The sequence below is a fragment of the Lathyrus oleraceus genome, chromosome 6, assembly GCF_024323335.1.
Source record: "Lathyrus oleraceus cultivar Zhongwan6 chromosome 6, CAAS_Psat_ZW6_1.0, whole genome shotgun sequence".
NCBI lineage: Eukaryota > Viridiplantae > Streptophyta > Magnoliopsida > Fabales > Fabaceae > Lathyrus > Lathyrus oleraceus.
Window position 1 is genome coordinate 258,966,529 of NC_066584.1, and position 24,238 is coordinate 258,990,766.

Below are 24,238 nucleotides of genomic sequence, written 5' to 3' on the forward strand. Positions count from 1 at the left end.
ATTAATTGAAATTTACCAAACCTTTTGATACCGAAAATTTACGATACATTACCAAAAAATTTATTTGTACCAGAAATTTCATTTTAGCATACCAGAAATTTTAAACGGAAATTCAATCAAGAACAATTTGGCATTTTGAATGTATGGAGTGTTGGGTGTAATCAGAGGGTTGTCAAGTTAAAATCTCAAGAATTTGATATTGCTGCATGAAGAGTTGGTGTTTAACCAATATTCAAGATTAAATTTATAAAATCAAAGAATGTAATGAAGAACTGTTTTAAGTATTTGGGGAAAATATTAAATTAAATTTAAGTAAAAATATCATTGATTGGGTTTTAGTGATTTAGAGACACATCATAGCAAATCATGGGATTTTGAAATAACATTAATTTTTTTTTATCAATTATCTAATACCTTTTATAGAAGCCAAAACTGACCTTAGGGTTGAGGTTAATATGGAACACCGTCATAGGTGGTCTATGATGAACTACATTTTCGTTTAATCACTCCCCTTGATCTTACTGTTTCATCATATGTAATACCAAGACTCTAGAAAAACAATAAAAGCATCCCATATATTTGGGCTTCAATCACATGATTTACACAAGAACCTACATGTGGCTGGCTAATTTCTATCTGATTAAACTCTTGAAGAAATACTTTCAAGACAGAAGAAGTTAACCACCAATGCCAAATGGAACTTATATACATTGTCAAAAGATTTATCAAATCAGTAAATATGCTATGGACGAAAAATTCTGATAGCTCTTGTAACTTGAAGCCGACAAAAAGGACACTTTGATACTGCAGAAGAACATTTCCGACATAACACATGACCACAAGGAACTAATGTTATATCAACCTCATAGCTCAGACAAACCCGACAAGTCCATGCTGCTTTTGCTGTATCGGCCTCTTTTGTTGATCGTTCAACCTTTTCCTGTACAATACATTATAATGTGGTAAGTCTTTTAAAAAAAAAAAATTTTACTCTACCATATAAATGCATCTCAAAGAATCTAGGAAACTACTTTGTTGTTCAATCAAAATACTTTTTTAAACTAATATAAAACCGTTCTCAATTATTTAAGGCTTTGAGGACGGTTTATAGAAGCAAAAGCTTCAAATTACAATCAATTCCAGAGGCATAGAGAATATTCAAACATGTCAAATCAATTTTACACCTCTAGAATCAACTTTGACTCCTCCAAAAATGAAATCAAGCATACACATTGTCCTAAATTAGAAATCACCAACCTGCTCCAACAGTAGTGCTGCCTGTGATTCTTTCAGATTTTCTTGCAAATCTACCGTTTTTTGAAGTAGAGCCTGCTTCTCAGCATCCATATTGATCCCAGCAGCAGAAAGAATTTCATTTACAGCATGTACCAGTTCCACAGCTGAAACTTTGCCAGACTGCTCTCTCAAAGATGGCACCTGCAAACACACAAAATTCTCATTCAGTTTAAGCACATCAAACAAGACCTACAATCAATATAAAAAATGCCATAGCATGAATAATATGCTTTACATGAAAGATTGTGAGTAACAAACAGTTAAAGGAAGCTATAGTCTTAAACAATATAGTTAGCAGTTGAAAAGGTATTTCATTTAGAGACTGCTCTCTCTCTCACCATTGCCCGAAAGCATGCGATGGGTCATGAATTAGAATGCCTGTAATGACTGAAGATTTAATTTAAGAAAAATTCTTCTTTCCTCATCAGAAAAGGTGGGAAAAGTTCGAAGCATATAGCACGTCAAATAAATACTTCTAATTAGAAAGAAAAAAAAGTCAACACACTGAACCTGAGAGTTGAGTTCCCCCCTTCCTGAACTTTCTGGGAAATCGACGCGGGACCTGCTACTTTCTAATACGGGGCTATCATGCACCGATGTTTCTTTCAGGGGACTGCTTGCTGACACACTTTTAAATGAAAATACTTGTGATGAAAGGAAAGCTTCTGTAACCCCGGGTGCAACTTCAATCTTAAATCTATACAGAGCTGCTTGACCTGCTGGTGGTCTGACATTCTCAGAAACCCTGCCATATTTCAGTTTTTCTCCATGTTGAGATCGCCATGCAACTATTTCCCCAGAATAAAAGGGCCTCAATGGATGGAACTGCACAAGTTGAGCATCTTGTGGCAATATATCTTTGCCAACCATATTGCTACTTCCATTCACGGATTCAACTTCTTTCTTGTCCGAGCAAAGTTTTAAAACATTAACAACTGCAATCTCAAATCCTTCTGGACAATCAAATAAGGATCCAATAGGCAATATGATAGGAGAGCCTAATACCTGGCTGACAATTATAGAAATGAGATCGAAAAGGGAAATATATGATGGTGGTTCAGCAATTAGAATACAGGATCTTGTTTGGTTCATATAATAGAGAGTTCGATGTGCAGATTCATTATTCCACTCTGGGATAATAAAATCTTTGGATGCACATGTAACATCTACTAAATTCGGCAAGAGCAAAAACCTTGTTTTAAGGTACTTAACAAATTGCAGCTTTTCTGCAATAGAGTTCAATAAGCTTTCTATTTCTTCCAAAGGAAATCTATTCAATACAGGAATGTAACTCCCCATACTATTAACAACAGTCGATACAGCACTTTGAAGAGATTTACTTGATAACTTCTGTTTGATGGTCACTAGTGAAACAGACCCCACAGATCCCAAAGTATGAAGTATCTGATTCTCATCTAGTTCCTAAAATCACATCGAAACCTTTCAGTAAGTAAAAGCCTCATCAATTTAAAAATAACATTACATAACATAGGAAAATGCATCTGAAATCTTATTACCTCGATGACGACATCAGACAATTTTTTGATACCCAGGACAATACATACTCTCTCAGGAAGATCTGAGTGGACAAATCTAATTCTAGAAGTATTAATACATTTGACATATCGAGAGCCTTCAGAATCAACATAGACACAGGATGTGGAATGAACAAGTCTGCAGCCATCGTCAGGTACTATGACTTCTGATTTCCAATCATAACCATCAAATGGGTTACCCTCACCAATTTGATCGCAAATGAAATTCAAAATTTCCATCACAGCACGAAGCTCATTGGGATTTAAATGCTGATACCCACAAGCTTTCTGAAGATTTAAGAGAAGATCTTTTGCGGCGGACAGTGTTAGCACATCTTGGAGTCCTAAATCTTTAAGTATCTTTGCAAATGGGAGATATACTGCAGGAAGTTCAAAAGCAAATGGAGACAAATTAATCATCAAACGAGCAAAAAGAGCATCGGCGGTCACTAAGCGTGTTCCATTTGCAGCAGGCAGAAAGGCCACCCTCCTTAGCTCTGCAACATCTGTCAAAGCAAAAGTAATTAGAAAATCAATGAACTTGTTTTATACCATTACTAAGCTTATGTACATGTCAGGTCACTACTGACCCAAATGCAATAAGGTGAGAGTAGTAAAGCACCTGAAGGAGAAAGGGAACCCCAGATTTTGTCCAAATATTTTAGAATCTCACAGGTACATTTTTCAATGTCCAATCCTGAAACAATGGGCCAATGAGCAAGAGTATCTTCACCTCCATTTTTTCCAATCACCTAGGATAAAACAATGTTGGAATGAAATTCATATAGTTAAGTCATACAGATAAAGTTTTTTTTCTAGATGGTGTCATAAAGATAGTAACTAAACCAAAAGTATTAATTTTACTTGCAAGTGCTTCAAAACTGTGGAAAAAGCTGGAGGACTGCGTAGATGGAGAGCTCCCCAAGAGTACTCTGGAGGCATAGCGTATTGTCTACATAGAATGGGAGCACAACTCCAAGCCAGTGGCCAATCTTTAGATAAAATAGCTTCACTATATGAAGCAAGCACCCTCTTGCAACCAACACTTGGAAACCCCAGTTCAGCAGGTACACATGCAATCTTGCCAAGAAGATCACAGAAGTTGTTGCTAAAAAAGAGAGCAAAGTTAGAGAAAACAAATTCAACTACAGATCCTCCCAATGCCCATACTTCTGGTGAAACTTCAGGACGGGAGTTGGTCGTGTCTGCCCCAAAATCATCCGAATCACCTGATTTCATGCACTCAATTCCAAGAAACTCAACTCTTTTGGCACATTCCATAATTACATCTACGTCACTAGCAGTTCGAAGGCCAAGTTTCCTTAATATTCGAATCCAACCTTCAGTGCTAAACCTTTCCCCAGGAAACTTTTTTCTTTCACCAAAGAAAATAGATATCAATAAAGCATCACCGGGATCAAGTAGTTCCATCGGCTTCACCAGATCTGTTGAAAATTCATCAGAATTTCTAACAAATTTAGTCTCTTTCAAAGCTTCAACAACAGATTGATCTGATTGAAGATCATGCCAATTTTTAAAAACGTATACTAATATTTCCTCTTGCATATTCTGAGGCTTCCTTTCAAAGTGGGGCAACCCAAACCGTACTAAGATCTGTTGATCATGCAACTCCAGTACCCCAAGGGCTCGAACAAATGAACTTTCATTTGAATCAGTGGCATAAGAAAGACAATGCTCGTCATATGGTTTAAAAAATGAATTTGAAGGGATCATACACTGATCTTGACCTTGTAACTTAGTGTGAGAACCAACAACTGTTTTATATATAGGGAGCGAACGCAAAACTTCAATTTCTTCATGTGCATAACGGAAGCCATTGGAAAAGAATTCATCCGAAAAAAGTGAAAAAAGTGCATCACAGTTTGAAGCTGAGAAGTTAGTAGGTTCGGTGAAATATCCAGCTTGCTTTACTGCTACAAGTTTGGATGCAACAGCCAATCCTAGTGATCTCCCAGGAATAGGAAAACAATTGCTCGAAGCAGCGCAATCTATAAATGCCTCATCAAATATGGGTATGTTACACTGGTTTAACATTGGCAATAACCAAGGGTAACTAGTTTGGAGTCTTTCAAAAGCTGAAATGTAGGACTCAGCTATCTCAGATTCGGAGTTATTATCCCTAGATACACCAACACCACTCACATCAGTTGATTCTCTTTCTATAACACTAGTAGTGGATGTCGTTTTCTCCAAAGGAGGAGGAATGAAGACCAAATGTCGTTCTCTTACACGGCATAAGACTGGCCTACCAAGAAAAGCTGGAATTAGGGGCCAATCAGAGAAAAGAGACAATTCTTCTTGAGAGCCCTTAAAACTTTTCCAGTATATTCTAACCCATTCAGAGGAAGGACCCCCTTGACTGCCAGAACCAGGCAGTTTCTCCCATGAAAGCCATGGAGCCGTATTTGATCCCATTACATGGTTCACCCAATCTTCGTGGAAAATTAGCTTCATGTGATGAGCCAGCAGATTAAAAGAGAAGTTCTGCAATTTCAATAGTGCTTGAAGGGATATGTTAGAAAAAATGTCACGCAAGAGCTGTCGGTCTAACACTTTAGGGTGAACAAATTTTTCTCCCAAGGGAACCATTAATGACTGCTGTTCCTTATTCCCAATCCAAAGTTCAGTTACACCCAATTTCTTTAAATGGCCGGTGGCAGTTGGACATGGTAAACCTTTGAGTTCCGCCGCAAACGATATTAAATGGATGTCCCTAGTTTGACCTATCCCTGTCACATAATTCCTATAAGCCGACGGTGCTCCTGCTCTACCAATATCATCAACAACGCCCCGTCCAAAATCGAATAAAGCCTTTCCTAAACTTGTCACCATTTCCAATGCATCTGCAGAACTGGCTGCGCCCTGAGTGGGTATGCCAGTGGAGCTGTGGGTATTAGACTCCAGCTGAGAAGAAGTGCTTCTGACAGAAGTTTCTGGAAACAAAACATCAGTACTAGCTAAATCAACTGGTAAGTTATCTCTGGGCAAACTAGATGACCCTGTTTGCCGAAAATCTGATAAGCAGTACTCAATAACATCTATATACATGTCAACTGATCGAAGATTGATTGATTTTGAAGAAACTTTTAGGAGATCCCGAACCATTTTAGGTCTAATTTCACGCACCGAAAAACCCACAGCTTGAATTTCAGTCACCAATTCCCATGGTACTGAAAATACAGGATAATGCTCCTTTACGAAGCTGCAAACTGTAGCTGGAAGTAAACTACCAACTATCCCATTCCCAGGCTGTGAAAGAAACATGCCTTCTTCAGCCTTGACTAAATTTCCTGAGTACAGCTGCCATACTGGAAGGTCAACAATTCGAGAATAAAATGGATGTATTACCCGTTCTTTAAGGCATTCCCAGTCAGCTTTAAGAACTGTAGTTGAACTTGAAGGGATGTTACTGTGGCCATCAAGTTGATCATTTAGAACTTCCCTCTCAGAAGAACGTGGCCAGAAGGAGTAGATTTGATCTCCAGAAGCCTTGAGAGATTGATTGATTGGACGGGTACTAGAATCAATTATAGAACTTGAAGCATCCCTTCTCAGCTTTTGAACTTCCAAAACCATTTCAACATAGGAATCACATACACAGGACATGAGCTCTCTGTTCCATGATTCAATTAACTGATTTCCAGCATCAAAGTTTCCCTCGGCTGAAGCACCCTTGTCTTGGTATTTAAAGAGATAGCGGCCTTTGTTGTGACACACAAGGAAACAGCCAAAGACAGTCACAGGCAAGTTTATATGACCAGACAAAGGAAGAGGAGTCATAATTGAGCTAGTTGAGTATATATTTGTATGATGGCCATTTCTTGATATAAGTGCAGCTATTCCGGCAACAGGAGTCAAGTTGTAAGCAAGATATCGTCTGAAAAGTAAATATGAAACTTCAATCATGTTAACTCAAAATCAACTTCAAAAGTTAAAGAAAAAAATGTTGTTTAACAAAGCATACAATAAAGAAGACAGCGCATTTCTTAAAAAGGAATAAAGAAAAAGAAAATCTTAATTAAGTACAAAATTAGGGAAACAAAAAGAATATTTTCCAAGAAATAAGCCAAATTAAGGAAAATACGGCACATTCATAAATTTCTCAGTTTCTAGTTTTCTTATTCGTGACTATTTTATCTTTTAGTTCAACAAAGAACTTCATGCTTCCCAAAAATGATCCATCAATAAGTGAGAAGGTTTTCAAGTTAGGCAAAAACAGCCATCAATTAGTTGCAAGATATCAACATGGATTGTTGATATCCATGCAATTTGTGCATCGTAGTAGACACATAATTCACTACATTTTATATAAAAGAACATACCTATCTAGTGCCATATTTCTTGTTTGCCCAGAACCCAAAGTGAGTGCAAGAAGCCATCGATCAATGAATCTAGTTCCTTCTGAACATAAATTCACGTCTATTACATGCATCTTAATTGCAGCATTAGAGCTGCTAAATAGTCTTGATAATTGGAACTTTCTCCATTTCTTTTCTGAAAATGGATTCCTCATAATAGAAGACGATGGATCAATGCTAATTGAAAAATTCTGGCATGGATGTGATTGTCCTTCCTCCCATGTTGATATTGATACCTGTATGGAAGGACAGTTTTTACTCTAGTTCAGGATAGATTTATGAAAGCATTCCAAACAAGAATTTTCTCGTGAAGCAGCAAAGTGTCAATGTCAAACAAGACAAATGTGTCTACAAGTGTTTTATATGATTTTTATATTAAATAGAAAAATGAGTGAATAAATTATAGAGGATAAGGAACATTCTAAAATGAGTCAATAACTAGAAGCCTATCCATGCAATGCACGAGCCAATACTATACAATTTTATTAATAATTATTCTGAGGGTTTGATCTATTTTTATATGGGTTTATTCTAAGGGTTTGATCTATTATTAATTAAACAAATAATTTGATATATTTTTATATGGATGTTTATTTAAATTTTAAGGGTTTGATCTAATCATTAAAAAATAAATTTTGGACTCTAATCTGATCTGCTAAATCTCATGCTTTTCTTTCATTCTGTATCAATCTGCAACAGAAGTTATAAAATCACCTCCAATACTGACTTCAGAAATAAGAGTGCTCTAGATCCATGCTCCATGAATATGTCAGTAATATGCTTTACTCGGTTCGCCCCCAAGTCAGATCCAACCTTCAAGCAATCGGATGACAGAGGCATCCGAATAATAGTAGAATCAGATAATGACCATAGGTCATTCTGATCGATAAGCATTGGACTAAACTGATCATGAAATCGTTGTTTCAGATCAGTACCTGAAAATCTCAAAAATAAACTTAGTTCTACTATTGCATAGAAAAGCGAATATCAAAATTGATGATATATATTTTTCAGATTTTAAAAAGAAAATAATTGAATAATAATGTTCTTTTACGTCATTAGACAAAAATAGTAAGGAGGAAAAAACATTAAAATATAAGATGACAAGCAAGAAACAGTGACACACAACGAATATACATGCAAGTAAAAAAGAAAATACTTGCAGGCCTTGCAATTTTGTAACACATCAAAGGCCATATCTTTGAAATGATCATTAACTGATTACCATTAAAGACATCTAAGAATAAAACTATAGATATATTTATGAATTTCTTGAAAATGTATTTCCGTTTTAAGAATAACTAACAACTTGAATGACTAATAATGTTAATAAAGGATGGCTCATTAATCACTCGTTATACATCATTAACCAATTGAGTGATTAATTATTCCAAAACTGAAAATTTTCCTGTTTAGGAACAGTAAACAACTTAAATGACTAAATATGTCAATATACAGTTGCAAACTAACCAATCTTTATATATCATTAATCAAGTGAATGAGTAATTATTCCAAAACTGAAAATAACTTGAGCCCAAAAGAAATTATGAGTATTTATCTTCTATAAATTTCAAAGAATACAACAAAGTAAAAACCGTGTACCTTGATAAATCTGAAGAGAAGGTATGTGGAAACAAAAAAAAAAATTAGTGAATGATTATAGTTAAGAGTGTTTCCCTCTTTCTTATGAGTATCGTTAAGAGTCTCACATCGGACAATATATGGTCTGAACATGCCTTTATAAGTGGGAGCAATCCTCACCCTACAAGCCGGTTTTGTAGGATTGAGTTAAGCCCAACCACATTTCTTAACATGGTATCAAGAACCTCATTTAAGATCTAGTGGACCACCTGCTATCAGGTTTCCGCTATCGGGCCACCAGCCATTTATTTCCACGCTTCAGAGTCCTGTGCATAAGGGTGTGTGTTAAGAGTCCGACATCGGACAATATATGGCCAGAACATGTCTTTATCTCTTTATAAGTGGGGACAATCCTCACCATATAAACTGGTTTTGTAGGATTGAGTTAAGCCCAACCACATTTCTTAACAAGTATTATTCGGAAAATATTATCCTAGTTGTTTTACAACTGTACTAGTGTTCAAAATTTTCAGTACAAATGCTGAAAACATCCATGCCTACTATTCTTAGAGCCAACAACCCCAACCATATGGTATTGTAAAATATGTTTCGACCTAAAGTGCATACTGTACAGTGATATAAGTCAGCAGTGCAGTAAAAAATCATCAACGTGGCAGAGAAGGAAACGTAAAGAAATTATTTTACATTAATATAGATGATCGCACTATACCTATCAAAGAAAACATCTTTGCTGATGGGGCATTAGTTGAAGCTCCAGCAAGTACCAAACCACGAGGATCAAACATATAAAAGTAGCCACCAGATACAACTGAGAGAAGGTCGCATACTGAATAGCAACAAACCAATCCCAAACCATAATTAACCGTGTTGCCACGTAATCTCCATGGAGGAAGGAGCTGGAGACTACTAAATTCCTCTCGACTCAAGCAAGCACCTTCAAAAATTGCTACAAGAGCAGGCCCTTGGAATTCACCTGTATGAATAAAGCATGCCATGTTAACAGCAATTTAGAAAAGATAAAAAAAATAATAATAATAATAAAAGAAAAAACAATAAAACTTAAACACGATATGGTCATTTCACTACAAATAAACAGCACATGAGCAAAAGCAATTGTGTTTCTAACAATTATGCACGAAAGGCTGTGAACAGCTAGAATGATGTTTCAAACAATTATGCATGAGAAAGGACAGCAATGTGCATGAGGAAGAAAGGTACAAGGCAACAAGGGAAAGCTGCTTCGTTAAGTAGAACCTGTGGCCACCAAGTCACAAGGCAGCAACCTAAACGCTGAATGAGAAAGGAACGGAATACACATAGAACCCTCATAGGCATACCCACTAGATAGGTCAAGTCTTTTATGGTCACATACATAGCTGGTTATGGTTTAAGCAGCTAAGCTCACTAAGCAAGTATGGTGTTCTTTCTACTTAGGCCCCTCATTACATTGGTCTGATTCTACCTCTGCATCTTTCACCTTTTCTCAAATCATATAGCTCAATCCACAAGTTTCAACTTGAGTAGCATGGTGAGCCCACTAATATAACCCAGCACGGATACAGCCATTTTGGGGAACCACTTGGGTTAAAAAATCTAGGACAACCCTTGACACCTAGAAGAATGCGATATACTCCAAAAAGCAGGTCAAAATTATTAAAAAATATCTCACCTAAATTGTGCTGAAGCAAAGACTGGCGAGGATGTTCCCTCTTATCATAAACTAGGTGTAATTTCTTGGCTTTGCAGCAATCTGCCAACTCAAGAAGGTCAAACAACAAAAATTCACTGTTTCCATACAAAGCCAAAAGTTCATTTATTTTATTGTAGTCCATGCACGGCAGATTTTTAGTCATATCTTCACTGACTAAAGAGAGGCAACGAACTGACTGTACTCCCAGCCTTTCTGCCAAATCATTGCTGATACATGGATGCACAAAATGTCTCCCAACAAGAGAATTGTTTTCCAGCCAAGGTGCATCGTTGTATACAAGATCTCCTGAATACATAAGAACTCCAAAAGCATCAGGAATCAACAAGGGACTGTCAAAAGGGTCAAAATGTGACTTCTCCGGGCAACATTCTTGTATAGCTTCAAGAACACAGCAGACAAAATTTAACTGATCTTTTGAAAGAGGAACTCCATGCACATCATTCTGCAACTTCTGTAGCACATGAAGATAGTCTGAAATACCAAAACTCAATTTGACTCCTAACTTTATCATCAAATCTTTATACTCTGACAGTTCAGATGGAACCACATATAAGTAAGGAGTAAATTTTACTGGTGAATCAAATGCAAGTGCATTTGGGGATACAAAATCATCACCAATCCAGATCCAAGAAAGACCACCTAACCTTGCTTTCAGTTCAATGAAGTCATCAGCATTAATATATTCTTGCAATTTTGAATAAAGGCAGGGTATTTCCTTTTGCAAGTGAGCATCAAAATCAGAATCCAGCAATGAATGTGTCTTCAGCTGTGTATAGGACTTAGATAGCTCAATTAATTGTTTTGATAAAACACTTACATTTGGGCAATCCATCCACCCAAGTTTTGTTTGTAGATATGTCTCGTCACATTCGCCATCTAATATGAGCATTGATGAAGATACCATCCACATCTGTGATTTAGGCCTCACAATTGTGGGGGATGCTACTTGGTTACTGGATTGTAACCAAGGAAGTCCCCTAACAGGTGGATCAGAAATAACTGGACACCAAGAGATTAGCTTCAATTCAGACCAAAAATCTTCTTCTGGCATGTCAAGAATAGAGCTGCTAATAAATGAATCAATATCTTTCGTGGAGCTCTCATTTTCACAGGAGCCATCACATAGAACAGCATCATCCATTATGTTGCTGCTTCCCACAGCCATGTCAATCCACTCATCACCATTCTTACTTTCTCCTTTATTTGAGAGCTTACGCGATAATGTATCTAAAAACCCCAATAACTCTCTACCATTCTTGAAGGCTTCAGTGTCCCCAGATTCGTGCAACAAGCTGACTGATCTAGCACAATCAAGCAAACCAGAAAATCCCATACTGGTCCTAAGTCCAAGGCTAACTAAAGTATCCAAAATTTCTGGATCTAAAAACTTGTCAGAGGGGAAAAAAGCATCTGTATGCAGCATCTTTTTAAGCTCAGGAACCCGAGGATCATAAAGCCTGCATTAATATTCTAGTCAGTAATCCAAACGCCAGTTTTGAAGCAAGTAAATTACTTAATCAAGAAGCTTAACCCTTTAAGGATAAATATCAATAGATGATATCATGCACCAGAAAATCAATGTTCACACATTTACACAAATTACTTTGAATAATTTACAGATAACATGATATCTAACTGCAGCACATTTTTATCAAGCAATTGATGCATTACCTGTTTTGGTTTGGTCAAACTCCAACATGAGTGCAAACATATATTATTGTTAAAGTGTGATTATTCCAATCAAATTAAGGTTGCAGGTTAAACACAATTTCATTTTATAATATTTTTCATATTATATTAGAAAATCTTAAGTTATTTCCTAGAATCAATTTATAATCTTAGAGGATCCGTTAAGAGGAAACTGGAAAACTTGAACGCAAACCTACAAGTGTTCCCATCGAACAAAATCATAAGATAAGCTATGAGGAGGAAAGTGTCAAAGTCGACAAGGGTCGGTATTAGAGGTTAGTGAGAAAGTTGATTTATTTGGCACACACTAGGCCGGATTCGGCACATGCAATCAGTGTGGTGAGTCAATTCACGCATGATCCGAGGGTGAGACACTTGCAGGTTGTAGATCGTGTTCTACAATATCTCGAAGTCACTCCAGGGAGAGGACTCTTGTTTAAAAAAATGGAAGTCTAACTATGGAGGCTTACATAGATGTTGATTATGCAGGTTTGGTGATTGATAGAAGATCTACTTCGGACTATTGTACCTTCTTGTGTGGAAACCTTGTTGTTTGGAGGAGTAAGAAGCAAAGTGTAGTTGCTCGATCAAGCGCAGAAACAAAATTCAAAGCTATGGCATTGAAAATTTGTGAGTTGTTGTCGATGAAACAAAGTGCTAGAAGATACAGCATGAAGGCCCTAAGAAGTTGTTGCGACAATAAATCGGCCATCAGTATTGCACATAATCATGTTCAGCATGACAGGACAAAACACATCGAGATTGACCGACATTTCATAAGAAAAGTTGGATAGTGGATTGATAACTATAGCCTACATACTTTATGGGCATCAACGGGTAGATTTGTTAACAAAGGATTTACCAACAGAACGATTCAAACAACTTGCAAGCTTGGAATGATTGATATTCATTCACCAGCTTGACGGGGATGTAAATATTAGACCGTAAATAATAACATTTATAGTTGTTTTAGTTTATTAGTGTAAGGGCCATTAAATAAGCTCATTAGGTTTATATTTATCTCTATTTAAGCAGGTTTATTCTAGTATTGTAAATTGCACTTTGAAATATATTGAAATATTTTTTCTACATAATATAGTAGCTACAATTTTCAATACTAATGTTAAATTATAATACTGTATAACAAAGACTACTTAGAAGGTGAAACGCTTCTGTAGTTCTATTTCACAGACATCTGCTAGGAAAAAGAAACTAGTGTGTTATGGAAATATAGATCACATAAATCTGTACTGAAATTTGTATCCACAACAGATGCGTGACAGCAGAAACTATTCCCAAAATGGTTGATTAAACTCTGCCATAACAAACAGCCTTCTCATGGAATATCAGGAAACAACCCAGCAGATTTGTAAGATGTCTCCAACCTTTTTTTTTCAAAAAATCTATAACATAATAGAATATTCAAGTCATTTAAATGCCTTAAAATAATCAGATCATTTAAAAATTTGAGGAAACGTTAAAAATTTAAGAAACCATAGCATGTTTTATTGCAGACTTGCTATTAATGATGCTGTTCCCAGTACAACATTTAGCGTGATAGATGCTGTTCCCAGTACAACATTTAGCGTGATAGATGTTGTCCTGGAAAATATTTATCGCTTTGTTCCAACAGCAATTAATGATGCTGTTTCTAGTACAACATTGCAAACATGTTGTATTGCTTTCTTCCTGGCACTGATAGTATTTAGCAGCAATATCACAGAAAAGATGTTGTTATATAATAAAGAAAGACATTGTATATAAGATACTATGTTGGCAAAAGAAGAGGAAGAAAAACTGTAATGTTACCTAGATGGTTGTTGCCAAGATCCATTGGCTGCCAGAACAAATGGTACAGCAGAAAGTGAAGACTTGAGAGAGATATCCTCTTTGATCAAATCCTGAACGTCATTCAGAATGGATGTTACAACTTCCTGATTCAAAAGGAACTCTGCCATATGATTGAATATGTGATCTTTGAAGAATTCCATTTTTGTTGGTTCTTTTATCCCTAAATACCTTCTCATAATGACCCCTTCCATTTCTGATTCAATTCTTATAAAGCTATCCCTTAAAAGAACTTCGCGAACACCAGTAGGACCAAGCCATTTGATAGGATTAACCAAATTTACAAGTTTTCTGTTTTGGTATGACTCAAATATAGGAAGATGTTTGATGATTTCAATATGTGTGCTATCAATTTGCTCTTCAGAAAACCATTTTGACTGGAGGATATAGCTCCGAAGTTCATGAAGCTCTCCTTCAGATACATGTGTAAAAATCCCTTCAATCTTCTGTGGCTCCCCAGCAATAGCCAGAAAAACATTTAATACACCTCTTGCTGTAGGTGATTGGACAAAGCATTCCAATTCAGGGTGCTCTAGTTGCAGGTCCTGCCTCAAGAATAAACATCCAACCTTCAACAATAAAGAAGACATTTTCTCACTCCAACCATCATTTTTTATCACATTTGAATTTGGTGTTAACTGCATCAAGCAATCATTACCAACAGGCAATATAGGCCACTTAGAAAAAATTAGAAGATCCTCACAATATGCTTTCAGATAATTCCATAGCAGTTGCAACCATTCTAAACTTGGTTGGCCATGAATGCCAGGAGTCCAACTTACTTGTGAAGCATGTTGCCACTCTACAGGAAGTAATTTCACGAGAAGTTTCTCAAGCAAATGGCATGACAAGAAAGAAATATTTGTGCTATCTGTTTGGGCAATGTAACAGAGTTTTTTATGAACTTCTTCTGGAATAGCATTAATTACAAGTTGATGAGGAATGGAATCTTTGAGAAGGCCATATTCATCACCACGTGCAATGTAAACTCTTTCTCCAACTCCCTTCTTATCAACTAATGTAAAGGAACCATTTGCGAGTGGCAACAACGGCAGGCCAAAGAGTGTATCAAACTGCATGGATTCTTGCAAGTCATGTAAACAATATTCAAGAGCCAAAATCATTGCATCCCTGTCCATAAATTCACGCTTCCTTTTGATTAACAAAGTCCTTAATAGCTTAGGTTTCAGAAAATGCAACGATGGACATATTTCCATAAACTTTTCTAAAAGTGACTGTGGAAGTGAAATGACAGGTAGAGAAGCACCAGACAACGCTTTTATAAGTTCGGCTGCTTTGGGGAAAGTAAAATCGGGAAATATAGCATATTTGGTTGAAATCCACTGACCTCCTCTGGCTTCAGTATATAATAAACGGAGATCAAATTCAGCAACAAATTGATATAGTTTCCGTACTACTGATGCCCAAGGTTCTAAGCTTATTGTTGTTGGCCATAATGAGAAGAATAAATTGCAAGGACCAATTTCCAGTGCTACCTTCTCAAGCAAACGACCATAGGCAGGAGCAACAACATTTTCAAGGAGGTATATATTCCAGTCTGACCGCTTTCTTCCATCCCCTGTCATATCAGAACCAAACCAGATATCCCTGCGATTTGATGATAATTCAAAGTATGCATTTACATGAGCAGGAAGACTAGTATTGATCGGTAAAGGTAAAAAACAGAATGCACGACCTTCAAAATTTTCCAGTGGATGTGTAGGCAAACTAGTAATTTGAAAAATGTCAGGAGAAACTACACCATCACCCTCCACCTCTGAACTATCAAGTAGGTCCCCGCCAAGCTTAACAGAATTCAAATATGCAGCCACACATGCCCAAGGAACAAAATTGTAACAATTGCTATTGGATGCCTCAGATGTGCCCTTTCGAACATTCCCACCGCCTAAACATTCTGAGATTATCCAATAGTGCAAATGGTGACCAGATATGCCTTGCTCTGTAATCAAGATTTTTTGGCATTTATAAGGCAAATCTCGGCCAATGGATTGGCTTAGCTTCTTCAGAAACTGGACTCTATTCATTCCAACACGTCTATTTTCCTTGAAAAAGTTGAACGCATCCTGGGCTTCAGTAGATTCGATTTCAGCCTCACCAATACAGGTTCTGCGTATACGGTGCAGTAGGTGCATTTCATCTCCTGTTCCTTCCTTGATAAAAATAGAGATAGATTTCACATTATGCAAGAAAAGTAATGTTTCAGAAACAGTCTCAGAAAAAGCAGCAAATAAAGATCTGACGTCTTCAGGCGCATAAACTTCCTTTTTAATTTGACTCCGGGAGGCAACACCTGCAGTTCTAAGAGGGAACCGAAATAGTGTGCCAGGAAAGGACTGTTGCAAGTCACAGCCAAAATGCAACATTGAAGAAAATTGATCTGGAAATTGCTCCAAAATCTGCCGTCCCACAAACTTAATTCGTAAACCAGGGTGGGAAGGAGATATTCCAGGCAAATTACTGGCATGAGGGTCAAACATTACTATATTTTCACCAGAAACAAACATAGGGATGTCTGTAAAGTGATAGACACAATTAAATCCCAGTCCAAATCTTCCTATTGCAAAAGCCTTCTCAAGTTTACTTTCTTGACCAATACGAGAAATTGCATAAAGATCTTGTGGACTAAAAACTGAGTCATTAAAGCAGTACAAAGCAGGACCTTGCCAATCAGCCATTTCAGGAGAAAGAATGGAAGAAGTCCCATATTGAGATTTATCCAAAAGAAATATTACTTCAGAAGCTCCGGCGTCTTCTGCATTTTGTACCAGCTCAAACAGAGTGCCAGGTCCATCAGCATACATTTCAAGAATATGTTTAAGCCTCGTTGTCAATGCCTCATGCTGTCCAAAAGCCTCGGCAGCTCCAGATAGACCAAAATTCATTGAATCTGCACTCTCAGCCAGCAACATCCTGCGAAGAGAACAGACACCCAACTTCTCTGCCACATCATTAGAAATGTTTCCATGCACAAATTTTTGAACTGTGCTTTTTGCATTCCAACGCACAGTCGATGCATTTCCAAATGAGCCATCAAGATCTTCGGAGCCAAGCAACCAGGGGGCATCGTTATAAACCAAGTCACCTGCAAGAAATAGTCTGCCTGACACATCTGGAAGATAGAGCTGAACTTTTTGTTCGTGATGGTAAGCTTCAGCTAGCTGATGCACTATTAGTGTGACAGCCCTAATCTCCTGTGTGTCAAGAGGAGATGAGCCTTTTCTATTTGCCATCCTATGGAGAATACTAGCATAGTCAGCAGGTTGCAAGAATTCCCGAATGCCAAGTTCTAGAAACAATTTTTTGAAAACCGCCAAGTCAATTGGTATAACTCGTATATATGGAGCCAAATGAAGAGGACCATCAAGGACGACCTCATCAGAGGTTGTAAATCCGTCTCCCACCCAAATCCATCGACAGCCTTCAAGAACAACCTTAACAATCTCAATCTCATCTGAATCCATCATTCCTGTCAGTATCGAGTATATCCTTGGCATTGCCAGGGCTAATTCCTGCCTAAGAACTTGATCAGTCACAATCTCATTATTTTTTCCAAGCTCTAGCAATTGGGCAGCAATTACACCTCCTCCTGGCGGTGACATCCATCCCAGGCTATACAATAAAGCTGTGGAAGAGCATTCACCATCCAGTATCCGCATGCTAGCTGAGACTAACCATAAATCATTCGGTGGCCTTACATGTTTTGGAGGAGCAACCATTGATGAAACAACCTGCCACGGTAACGAGTGAAGCGGAGGGGAGGATAAAACTGGGCACCAGGAAATCAGTCGAAGGTCATTCCAGAATTTTTCAAGATCAGATTTTGAGTTGCGAGACTTAAAAGCAGTTGCTGCTCGTGATAACATCCAGTTAACTCCTCCTTTATTACCATCCACTTGATCAGGAAGCCATTTCAATGCATTAACTTCTAGGTAAGAGAAAAGTACTTTCCCTTTTGAATATGCCTTTTGTTGATCCTCATGCATCAGATGCGCGATACAACGAGCACTTTCTAGAACAGTTTCTGGAGACACTGAAGTTCTAAGGCCCAGGCCACGTAGAATATTAAGGATATCATATTCTCCGAAAGCACCACAAGGGAAACTATCTGAGTCTTCTAGTAACGCATACAGTTCCTCATTACTAGGATCATATAAAACTGAAGGACACTTGAGAGCCCCAGTGAGTGTTGGGATAAATTTCAAATTTCTCAACAGGTCCCTGATAGATACATCCTCAAGAGACAAAAGTGGCAAATTTTGTAGAACGGACAACATTATGCTATCACGAACTTCGGCTTGCAACTCCCCAACTCTATGAAAAACATGCTCCTTGTAAAACTCTGCTTTCCCCATTCTTTCAACTCCATAATACCTAGACAGAATATCCTCCTCTTCAATACTTGAGGATCTGACGATGAAATCAATGTCCACCAGAATAAACTCAGGCACATCCAATGGTGGTAAGTACTTCCGAGGATTTTCTAAGTCAGAGAATTGGCAATCTTGAACAGACTCTCTGCCATAGACTTGATATATAGGTAATTTCTTGCAAAACCTTGAGCTGAATTCATCCATAGAGTGTCCAACATACCATTTAGGGTCAAGAAGAAATTTGCGGAGTTCATTTCGTTCTTCAGCTATCAGACTGTCAAGTGAAATTTGCATAATGTCAGCACTTGAAAATACATTAAAAATTGATTGCAGGACATCTGCTGCGCTTCCATCAGATACATAATTGAATAAATCCGGATGTTCAACTACATAACTTGACTTCAATATATTGCATCCAATTTTCACAAGAATATCCTGTACTGCATTCGAGAGATTGCTTCCATTTATCATTTTCAATTGTCTGGAAGGTCTTAAAAGAAATCCAGACGTGGATGGTAAAATTGGCCAATCACTAAATAGTTGCAATGTTTCATTATGCTTTCCTAGATATTGCCAGAATAGCAAAAACCATGATAATGTTGGCTTTTGACACAAGTCTGGATCCCAGAATACTTTACTTTTATATTTCCAGTCAGCTGGCATAAATGCAGGGAATAACTGAACAAAATATTGAATACTGAATAGAGCAAGGTTGGTATTTGAAGACATTGCAACACCAGAGAGTCTGCTCAATATGTTGGAAGGAACGCTACGATCAATCACTCTGTCCGAAACAGGCTGCAGCAGCTTGTACTCTAATTCATCACAAATGAAGTATGAATTACCTTTTGATGCTCCCAAAAATGATGCAAAACTGCCATTTGCTAAAGGAAGCAAGGGCAGATTGTAAGCCTCTTTACCAACATCATCATCAACCAGATCCTCAAGGCAATATTCCAATAATAGCAGCTTGTATGATCTGCTCAAATAATTAGATGTTTCACATTCCCTAAGAAAATCACGTACTGTACCAGGAGTAACCACCTTGCTGGTACTATTTTTTAAAAGAGAGTCAAATAATGAATCGGGCAAATGCACAACTGGCATTCCCAATTGCATGAGAGCCAAACCAAGGTCCTTGCTTTTGGTGAATTTTTCATCATGAAGAAAGGCTTCGCTCGGTGATACCCATCTTCCTCCATTCAATTCTGAATAGATAACTGGAGCATTACAAACACTTCTGTATATTTGTTGAACCAAAATGCTCCATGGCTCTTCAAAGGAACCAATAGGCCATAAAGAATAGTATAAGTCTGTTGGCCCTAACAATTCCTTTACACAATGCAGCATATGCACAAAAGCAGGAACCACAACGTCTTCTAGAAGAAGCCTGTTCCAGATAGAACGAACTTTTCCGCTTCTGTCCATGTCATCCCCATACCAAATGCCACGACGATTTGATGATACCTCAAAGAAACCATTGACTTGTACGCTGAGTCCAGTTCTAACGGGTAGTGGAAGAAAACAGAATGCCTGACCAGTCCTAAGAACTTTGTTCTGTAAAAACCATACATGGCAATATGAGGGATGAACCATGGAGATATAGCAACAAAGAAGACCTTCACAAAAAAATGTGAAAATTTTAATAGATGGTAGAATTGTCCTTCAAAAACAAGGGTCGGCAGTTCTTATTGTGAAAATCATACACAATTAAAATTTTCAGACCTTTTCTATTGGATGGATGAATAAAGAACAAATTTACAATTAGAGACATACAAAGGAAGAAAAGATACCACATCCTACGAGGGGGCAAAAGAAGAGTGAAGGTTCAAAAACAAGAAAAAGGTATACCATATCCGTAATGGCCTAACAAATATAAGATACATCTGTAACTTAAATACCTTTATTAAAACCTCAGAAGTGCCAAAAGAAATAATTCAAACCAATAACATTCATGAAGGCGTTAGTTTGTTCTTAAGATTCTAATGTCACACACACACACACACACACACCCCACCACCACCACCACCACCACACACACACACATAATTCAAACCAATAACAGTCATGAAGGCGTGAGTTTGTTCTTAAGATTCTAATGTCACCCTTCACTCCTAGACCTGATCACTCCAAGACTCTAACCTGAGCAATACAATTTCTTCAAACCCTTATAAACAAGGCCAAAAGAAAAGAAAACTCCAAACTGTTGTATGCCTAACTTTCAATCAGAAGCTGCAGTCAAATTAATTGCTAGGCTGGATGAACAAAAATGAAGCAAAATAGGTTACTACTTTCACCATACTCACACATTCATAACTATGATAAAAGATAAAAGTTAACTAAATACATGCTCATGGGTGCAGAACCAAAAGTAAAAGACATAAGTATAAGATATTGCAAATTAATTACATTTGGTGAATTATCAGAAATGCATGCTGCAACTGATGCCCACGGCATTAAGTGAATGTCATGTTCTTTTGATGCAGTTGTAGCAAAAGAGCCAATCCTACTGGATGCTGAGGCCATTGTTTGTACCACATAAAATCTCTCTGTTTGTCTATCTGTTTCTCCTCCACTCACTGTCTCACTTACAAATTCCAATGGGAATGCATCCAGTTCAGTTGGGGTATTCGAACACTTGGACAATCTGAGGAGTGCCTGCCGATGCCAAACCATATCATCAGTTACTGAACTAACAGAATATGAATGAATTTTCTTTGGCCCAGGTTTGCCAGCATCCCACACATACATTTCAATGCATAGCACACTCTTTAGAAAGAGAAGAGTCAAAATTCCTTCTTCAAAGAGCTGAGCAAACATGGAGGAGATGTCTTCTGGTGAATATGCTTGCCTTGAAAGCTTACTTTTGGCTGCCTGATCTACATTTCTCAAAGGAAAACGGAACAAAGTTCCAGCAAAAGGACTCTGCATATCACAACCAAACGCACAAAAGGGGAAAAACTGATCCTTGTAAAAAGAGAGAGCGGATGAACTGGTGAAGTCAATGCGCTTCCCAGGATTCGCTGCAGAAACTCTGGGAAGATAAACACCCTGAGGATCAAATAATACCACGTATTTTCCACTCACAAACGAAGGAAGATCTGTTAAATGGTAAACTGAGTTGAAGCCAACCCTGGAAAACATAGAGCAATAATGAATACGGGAAATATTTATGTGAAGAAAAAAGAAGACCGTGAGCATTATTAATTACTAAAACCAGTGCCAAAATTAATGAAATTCAGATTCAAAAATCCAATTAGGGTTTAAATTAAAGATTCGGAGCCACAATCTAGAACACAACAAGATGGATTTTAATGTCGCCGCAATTAGACAGCTTTTGAGGCTGCATCAGCTGCATTTAACCATGATTCTCCTATAAATCAAGAATCACAAACACGTATCTGTGAGACACAATCTAATGACACACTAAAACTCACCCACGTCTCTCATTAATTTTATGAGTTGAATATTATTCGGACATTCCGACACGCCCTGTCACTCTCATTATCAGAATTTTGGCACTGCATTGCAGAGAGACCAGCTTTCGTTCTCACAGTTTATAATGAAGAAAATAAATAAAACAAACTACTGCACGGCAAGCCTTCAGCATAAAAAACAAAAAGCAAAACATGGCAAGCACAATAACAATAACAATACAATGCAATACAATAACACTTTCTACAGCAACCATATATCACTTGTAATGCATCGCCATTAACCATGACATCAAGTACCTAGCTTAGCTTAGATTCTCAATAGCCCCTAACTCAACAGCATTGGAATTAGAACCGGTTAACGGCACAAAAAAAAGCATAAACATCAACCTGATGAACGAATTCACACTGAAGAACATAAAATTGGTAAAATACCCGAAGCGACCGGTTTTAGAAGCTTGTCCGTGCTTACTACTCCCGCCTATTTTCGAGATACTAACGAAATCCTCTTCAGAGAAAACAGCATTGTTGTAGGCCAAAAGTGCGGGTCCTTGCCACTGCGAAAGGGAATCCGATAGCAGAGAATCGCGGCCGTGGGAGCGGAGGTCGAGACAGAGGGAAACGGTGGTGGCACCGGCGTCATCGGCGTTCTGAATGAGTTCCTTAAGGACAGTTGTTCCCTCGGGGTAATTGAGTAGAACCTCGCGGATGCGGCGGGTGAGGTCGACTGTCTGGCCGAAGTCTTCGAGGAAGATTGAATCCGGCGCCGGAGTCGCCATGATTCCCGGCGATTCGGAGGAGATTGGGGTTTTCTATTGTGTTTAATGATGATGTTTTGGGATTCAATTGGATTTTGCCGGTGCAGTTACATGAGAGACTTGACTGGGTGTGATGTTAGACGTGGAGTTTGCGTGTTCAACTCTGTTACAGTAAAAACTCAACAAGTTCTTCCTCTATTCTTTTTCTTTGCTCGTCACCAACATGGTTGGAAAAGTATAAAAGAAAAATTGAAGTAAATATATAAATAAATATTAAAATTGTTCAAGTTAGTTGATAATTTTGTTATTTGTTTTTGAATTTTTTTTTAAATAATCATTTAAAAATAAATAATAAATAATAAATAATTTTAAAAAATACAAAAATAACTACTTTTAAAAAAGGATGCGCCAGGTGAATTGACGCATCCCTTAGGCAACCAAAGGAGGCGTCAATAGCACTGACGCATGTATTGGGCTCCTCATGAGAAGACGCCAATGCTATTGGCGCATGCATTGGCTCTCATGAGGGGGCGTCAATACCCCTGGTGCCTTAGTGTTTCATGTGGTGAATGCGCCAATTCATCTGACGCATACACCCCTTGTATTTTTTTTATTTTGTCTATTTATTAAATAAAAAAGAATAATGTAAAATAAATAAATTTATTGATGTGGTAATAATTTGTTACATTGGACTGACAATAAACTAATGACTGACCCGATTATAACGTCCCCATTTTCCACATTTAGGTGTGTTAGTTTGTCTTCGAGGTCTCCCACGATTTTCTTGAGATGTTTGAGGTCTTTGTGTGATGACCTAATCGAGCGATGGCTGGTGGGAAGGTCTGGCGGAAGTTCCAGCGGTATTTGACATATGCGTCATCATTTGTTCCCAATATCCGGAAGGGCTTTGGCCAACGACGCTTCCATAATGGAGTTCGGTGTCCATGTCATCGTAGTTAGGTCGTTGGGGTTGGGTGAATTAGGGACGGTATAGTTGCCCAAATTGGGTCATTGAATCGTTTTGGAAACGAAGCAATGGATCTAAGGCGTACTATAGTTAAACAATGGTTGGGTGTTATGGTGACGGGATATTTGGATGGTCATTGGTGGGGGGCTACGATGAAGTGATCCATATGAATCATCTGGGCTATATGCGGTTGTGGTTGCAGGGTTTAATTCTTGGTTTTGTGTTTGGGTGGGTGGTATGAACGGATTGCGAGGTTGATGGTTGGTTGTTGGGTGGATGGCATGAACGGGTTACGAGGTTGGGTGTTTGGTTGTTTGGTTGTTGTGTGTATGTGGTAGGTTGATATTGTGAGGTTGGTTATTCGGTTGGGTGGTTTGACGTTGGTGTTGGGTGGGAAATTATTGTGGGGCGTACGATGACGAAGCAAGTTGGCGTGGATCCATCAAATATCGTGGCTCAGATACAAATTGTTGACTTATTACCGACCTAAACCATGTCATATATTGTTGAGTCGGTCTTGCACCATGGATGACTGATTCATTTAAGATGTGTTGTCGTCGATTCCTCCATTGACGACACATCTCTTTTGCAAAGTCTCTCCGGTCAGAATAATCTCATTGTGCATCAA

The 24,238-nt window shown here is 37.9% G+C and overlaps 1 protein-coding gene across 2 annotated transcripts; it reads right to left on the minus strand.

The window, feature by feature from the left end:
- Positions 1–550: 550 nt before the first annotated feature.
- LOC127096656 (uncharacterized) lies at positions 551–22,867 on the minus strand. 2 transcript variants are annotated; one of them, XM_051035204.1, is made up of 13 exons: positions 22,321–22,867; positions 20,861–21,584; positions 14,022–20,008; positions 10,482–11,980; positions 9,522–9,785; positions 7,925–8,145; positions 7,175–7,446; positions 3,696–6,729; positions 3,454–3,583; positions 2,814–3,337; positions 1,807–2,718; positions 1,258–1,437; positions 551–940 (listed from the first exon to the last, which is right to left on the minus strand). In XM_051035204.1, the coding sequence occupies exons 1-13, from the start codon at positions 22,662–22,664 to the stop codon at positions 743–745; spliced, it is 14,289 nt and encodes a 4,762-aa protein (XP_050891161.1). In that variant the 5' UTR covers positions 22,665–22,867; the 3' UTR covers positions 551–742. The 2 variants fall into 2 exon arrangements, with proteins under 2 accessions (XP_050891161.1, XP_050891162.1); XM_051035205.1 differs by lacking the exon at positions 22,321–22,867 and having other exon boundaries at positions 14,022–20,070; positions 20,861–21,032.
- Positions 22,868–24,238: the final 1,371 nt, after the last annotated feature.